The sequence below is a fragment of the Gossypium arboreum genome, chromosome 13 (assembly GCF_025698485.1).
Source record: "Gossypium arboreum isolate Shixiya-1 chromosome 13, ASM2569848v2, whole genome shotgun sequence".
Lineage (NCBI taxonomy): Eukaryota > Viridiplantae > Streptophyta > Magnoliopsida > Malvales > Malvaceae > Gossypium > Gossypium arboreum.
The window spans coordinates 122,882,211-122,888,456 of record NC_069082.1 but is presented as its reverse complement, the minus strand read 5'-3'; the positions used below and the strand labels follow the sequence as shown (position 1 = coordinate 122,888,456).

General features: G+C 33.3%; 1 protein-coding gene across 1 annotated transcript; it reads left to right on the top strand.

Moving 5' to 3' along the window:
- The first annotated feature begins 1,298 nt into the window (after positions 1–1,298).
- On the top strand, positions 1,299–2,115 carry LOC108462597 (agamous-like MADS-box protein AGL80). Its single transcript, XM_017762528.2, has one exon. The coding sequence runs from the start codon at positions 1,414–1,416 to the stop codon at positions 1,903–1,905; it is 492 nt and encodes a 163-aa protein (XP_017618017.1). The 5' UTR covers positions 1,299–1,413; the 3' UTR covers positions 1,906–2,115.
- Positions 2,116–6,246: the final 4,131 nt, after the last annotated feature.

Sequence of the window (6,246 nt, the reverse complement as noted above, 5' to 3'; positions counted from 1 at the left end):
GTTGTTCTTACTCTCGAAAGAAATATTAATATAATTTAAGGATTTCTACGGATCAAGACACAAGTGAATAAATCGTTTAATTCAGATTCATAATAATAGGTGAAGTCTAGGTGGATTCTTTCTTGGATATTGTCTATCTCATTGGTTATCTTTGATTATTTTCCTATTTCATTCTCTGTTGGGTTTATTAGATAATTTAGATTAGTAAATTTAGATTAAAAACAATCACTCCAATTTGTCGGCTAAATAATAGAAAAAATGGTAATTACTAGTACTTTTAGTCCTCGTGGATACGATATTCCCTACTCACCATAACTATACTATTGTTCGATAGGTGCGCTTGCCTTAGTCGTATTTATAGTTAGTTTAGTGACAATTAATTATAACTAATATGAATTTACTTTATAGTGTGAGATATAAGTTAGTAGACATAAACTTTTAACTTCATATAATATATCAATTGTTATATCTAAGTAAATTACGAATAGTGAGTGGTTTTGTTCAATCCAAGGCACAGCTTTGTTTCATCTTCCCCTGCTGAAATAGAACCATCGACCCACTCTGATTTCTTCATATTTGACAAGACATATTTGTCACAACAGGTCTTTTTAGTTCTTGGCTTCTTAGGTGCAGCACCTTCTTTTTCCCAACTTATTCGAGATAGCTTGAAAATGGGTTTAGTCAGTTCTGAAAATGTGGAATAAAGAAGTGTACAGGCATATTACTACAAGGAAGCAGTTGTTCTCATATCCAAAATGTATAAGAGTTGTTTTGAAATATCAATGTTGATCCCACCTCTAACTAACGAAATACCATTTGTAGGCAATACATTGAGATTCAATGGATCAACAAAGCACACAACTTTGATGGCCTGGAAGCTTGAGTGTAACCCATATGAGTCTTGATGCCCTTGTGGAGGCTACTTTTACCCAATAGCTTGTATCTCTTTGTAAATATTTGTTTTATTCTCTAAATTCATATATAGCACTGGTGTTGTTTATCAAGTCTTTAGTGTCGGTCTGGTCTTTGGGTTAAGTATTGGGTTAAGTTTTCTATTCTAGTTGGCCCAAACCCAAATATCTTAAATTTTATTTGGACTTTTGTGACATAAATGGTATATATCACTGAAATAAGAAATATGCAATTGACAGCCAGATATATGAACCCAAAACATACTTATGCATTTAATGTCTACATTAAAATTACAGCTACTATGGTAATGAATTTGGTATCATATCTGGAATTTAAACACCTGTCTTCTCATTTCCTTTTTAGGTCAAAATTAATTTGTGTCCAGCGAGGACAAGTGATGCATCCCTTCTTCTCTACAATCCTCTAATATCCATATATAAGCGTACACACTGTTGGCGTAACATGCAACCAAATACATAGAAACTGAGACTTCAATTCTCCATGTCTAGAAAGAAAATGAAGCTTGCCTACATTACCAATGATTCAAAAAGGAAAACTACCTACAAGAAAAGAACCAAGGGTTTGGTGAAGAAGGTGCATGAACTCACTACCCTTTGTGGGATTGAGGCTTATGCTATTATCCACTCTCCTGATTTCGACTCTCAACCAGAGGTATGGCCATCCCACGTGGATGCCCGAAGGTTGCTTTCCGAGTTCAAGAAGTTGCCCGAGTCGATACGAAACAATAAGATGGTTAACCAAGAGAGTTTCCTCGAGCAAAGCATAGCCAAAGCTAATCAGCAGCTCTGGAAACTATGCAAGGAGAACCGCCAGAAAGAGTTGAAAAAAGTCATGTTCGAAAGCTTGAGTGGAAAAGGGATATTTCAAAGTTTGAATGCGATGGACTTGAATGAGGTAGGTTTGTTGGTTAATCAAAACTTGAAGGATATTGAAAATAGAGTTCGTGTGCTTACTAAAGCGTCTCGTTCCTAAGGATGTTATTTGCAGTGCTCTCTAGATCTAGTGCCTTCTTTTTCTTGGGATATATAGGTGTATCAAATTCAATTTTTGCTTGTGTTATGTCGACCAAATATTGTAGTCGTTTACCTTTTGAATTTAATATGGTTCAATAAATTACATAGAATTTGAATATTTTATGTGGCTATCGTCTTTGTAGTAATCGAAATATATCATTTCCCCCATTTCAGATTTCTATTGAGTCATTATTTATGAAGGCTTATTTGTAAAAAAATAAAAAAAATTTTGAACTAGAAAGTAAAAAAACATATTAATGTTTTTTGTATGAGTTTAGATTTGTACTGAAAATAACATTTCAGATTTCTGTTGAGACCCATACTTCCTTTCCACTAAGTGTTTAAATACGCTTAAATCAACATTCTCTTAATTGTTATAATAAAAAAAATTTAATTGAGTTAAGGTTTAATCAACGTAATTGAAGAAATTTATAAAATAGTTTTGTTAATATATTGATAAAAAAACAAGATTTTTTTCCCTATTAATGAAGATTGTGGTGGCTCTTGCTCGTCGGAAGTCGATTAGAATACCAAAAGTGTACATTTTAAAGAAACCGAAGGGGAGGAAGGTATCTATATGGTCGTTGAGCTATCCTATGAACCAATATTTTCTTTGAGGGAGAAACTTTGGGGTAAGGGATCTCTTGAGAGTAACAATGTTTGATGCAGTCGTAAATTAACTAAAAATTTGACTAAGGCAAGTGCACCTATCAATTAATAGTATAGCTACAGCGAGCAAAGATATCATTCCCACGAGGACTAAAAGTACTAGTAATTACTGTCTTTCTGTTATTTAATCGAAAAATTAGAGAGTTTGATTAAAACTGAAATTAATTGAATTAATTAACTAAAGAACACAACAAAGAACGAATAAGGAAATCAAATGATTAACAACTAGGAAGTGAAACAATACCCAGGAAAGAATCCACCTAGATTTCATCTCTCATTATCAATATGAATTAAACAATTTCTTCACTTAGTACATTGATCCGTAGAAATCTCTAAATTATGCTAATATCTCTTTCGAGAGTATGAGAAACTGACTGTAGGTTGATTAATTGAAATTTCTTTCTAATTAAAACCCCTTTTATTGCATTAACTAGATATATGGATCTCCTATTAGATTTGACTCTAATCCGATAGATTTATGTTGTCCTATTTCTAGGATTATATGGAGCTCCATTCAATTATGCTAAATCTATGCTGAAGCAGAGACTTTTCCTCCTCTAATTTTAGCACATCAAACACTTATTAATAGCTCGAAAAATATTAAACCAAGAATTAAGCACACATAAATGAGAACAAGATTCAATTATTTTTTGTGTAAAATAGAAATCAAAGATAGAATTCATTATAGGTTTCATCTCCCCTAGGTATTTAGAAAGTTAGTTCATGCTCGCAAATAAAAACATCCCAAAGATAGTATAACCACAAGAAATAAAAAAAAACTCATAATAAACTTTAAAGAAAGCAAATGGAGATCTTCAATCTTGATGGAAATTTGCTTCAGAGTTGGTTTCAATGGTGTTTTTCGAGTTGTTTTCTTGAGTATTTTATGACAATTCCCTCCCCTCCTCTCATATTAGGTATATGTCTTAGAATGCTCAAAAAACCTAAAAATAGCATTTTCCCACATGTTTGGAGTGTAGATCGTGATTTCCTCACGGTCTGGCACATGGTCGTGAGGCTCACACGACCTTGTGACCAGCCCTTGTAGTCTCTGTACCTTGCTCTGATTTTTTCAGTTTTTATTTGTTTTTCTCTCCTTTTGCTCCCAAATGCTTCCTTGTCTAAAAACATGACTTTAAAGGATTAAGAGCATAAAATTCACCATTTTAAATCGAATAATCATCCAAAAATGCATTAAGAACTAGGCTAAAACATGTTACTTTTGGATGATCTAAAGACCGTTATTCTTGTTATGTCTACTCCTTAGATGGAAATTGGAGGCTTTAATGCTATTCTTTCCGCTAGTGAAAAGAAAGGTGGGCGACATCCAAGGAAGAGGTGTTCTTTTTTGGGGAATTTTATTGATTTAGATTGCAATAAGATACTTTTATGGATTTGAATGATTTGGGTTTTCATAGTCCCTCTTTCACTTGGCTTAGAGGCGGGATCCACGAGGGTGTCGATAGGGCTGCTGGTAAGAATGTGTGGCTTACTGTATTTCCTCCTAGTTTGGTGACTCATCTCCCGCGAATCAAGTCTTACCATAAGCCTCTACTCCTTATTCTAAGACCTGATGCCAACTTACCCAAAGGTAGACCATTCAGATTTGTTGTTGGATAGGTTGGACACCTAAATTTTTTGGAGTTCGTTAAGGACAATTAGAGCTTTAATGGAAACATGGCTGATAAGCCATAAAAGTAACATGTTTTTAATCCCATTCTTGATGTGTTTTTGGATGATTTATTATGTAAATTAGTGAATTTGATGCTCCTAATCCTTTAAATTCATGTTTCTATACTTGGGTGAGCATAGAGGAGTAAAAGGAGCAAAAAATAAAAAAGAAGAAGCCAAAATCGATCAAAAAGAGTTTTTTTTTAGTATCCACACGGCTTAGGCATTTCCACACGGGCTGGCCACACGCCCATGTGCCAGCCCGTGTCAATATCGTACCCAATTTTTAGGTGAGTATTATAAAGTTTATAAATATCAATTAGAAGAAGACCTAAGGGAGCACACAGAGAAGATTAAAGAGAAGACTCGAAGAACACCATCGGAGCCAACTCAGAAACGGATCTCCTTCAAGATATAAGATATCCTTTTAACTTCTTTTGAAGTTTTATTGAATTTCTTTATGTCTTGTGGTTTTTCTGACTTTGAGATGTTTTCATTCAGGATTATGAACTAATCTCTTAAATACCTAGGGGAGATGAAATGTATGATGAATTCGATTATTTAATTTCTATTTTACGAGATAAATACTTGATTCTTGTTCTAAATTATGTATTCTTATTTCATGTTTTAATATTTTTGGGATATTAATTCATTTTTAATGTGCTTATTTCAGTGGAGCAAAAGTCACTGTCTAAGAGTAGATCTAGCATAATTGAGTGGAGTTGCATGCAATCCTAGAAATAGGACAACATAAATCTACCAGATTAGAGTCAAATCTAATAGGAGAATCCATAGATCGAGTTAATGCAACAATAGGGGGTTTTAATTAGAAAGAGATTTCAATTAATCAACTTAGAGTCAGTAATTTCTTACTCTCGAAAGAGATAATAACATAATTTAGGGATTTCTATGGATTAAGACACAAGTGAATAAATCGTTTAATTCAGATTCAAAATAATAGGTGAAGTCTAGGTGGATTCTTTCCTGGGTATTGTCTATCTCATTGGTTATCTTTGATTATATTCCTATTTCATTCTCTGTTGGGTTTATTAGATAAATTAGATTAGTAAATTTAGATTAAAAACAATAACTCCAATTTGTCAGTAAATAATAGAAAAAATGGTAATTACTAGTACTTTTAGTCATCGTGGATACAATATTCTTTACTCACCATAACTATACTATTGTTCGATAGGTGCGCTTGCCTTATTCGTATTTATAGTTAGTTTAGTGACCATCAAGTTTTTGGCGTCGTTGCTGGGGACTAAAATATTAGGAACACTTATTTTTGTTAATTTATCCATTTTTAATTTTATTATATTTTTATTTTTAGCTTAATTTTTGTTTTCTAATTTTTTTTATTTGCTTCTGGCAGGTTCTTTTAGTTTATGATTAGAAGAAACCCATCGGGACCATTATTATTTGACAGTGAAATTGAAAGTACAGTTCGAAAAAATTGTAAAGAAGCAAGGCAGAGTCGACAGATTATAGTAAATGAGCAAGATGACATTATTATTATGTAGAGATGGGTGATAATCAGAAAATCAGCTGCCTCCTGCGGTTTCTGAAATCCTGCAAATGTAAATCCTGTTCCTCATTCTGTGTACTATTATACCAAGCCCATTCTAACTGGGGTTGAATTGAGTATTGTGAGACCCACCATTGCTGCAAATAATTTCAAACTGAAGCTGAACACTATTTAGATGGTACAACAATTTATTCAGTTCGATGGTTTGCAAGACGAAGATCCAAATACTCATTTGGCTAATTTTCTGAAAATCTGCGATACTTTCAAGATAAATGGTGTTTCTGACGACTCCAGTTGCCTACGGTTATTCCGTTTCTCATTGAGGAAAAAAGCTAAACAATGGTTGAATTTTTACCACGAGGTTCTATCACTACATGGGATCAAATGATCGAGAAATTCCTACTAAAGTATTTCCCACCGACTAAGACAACT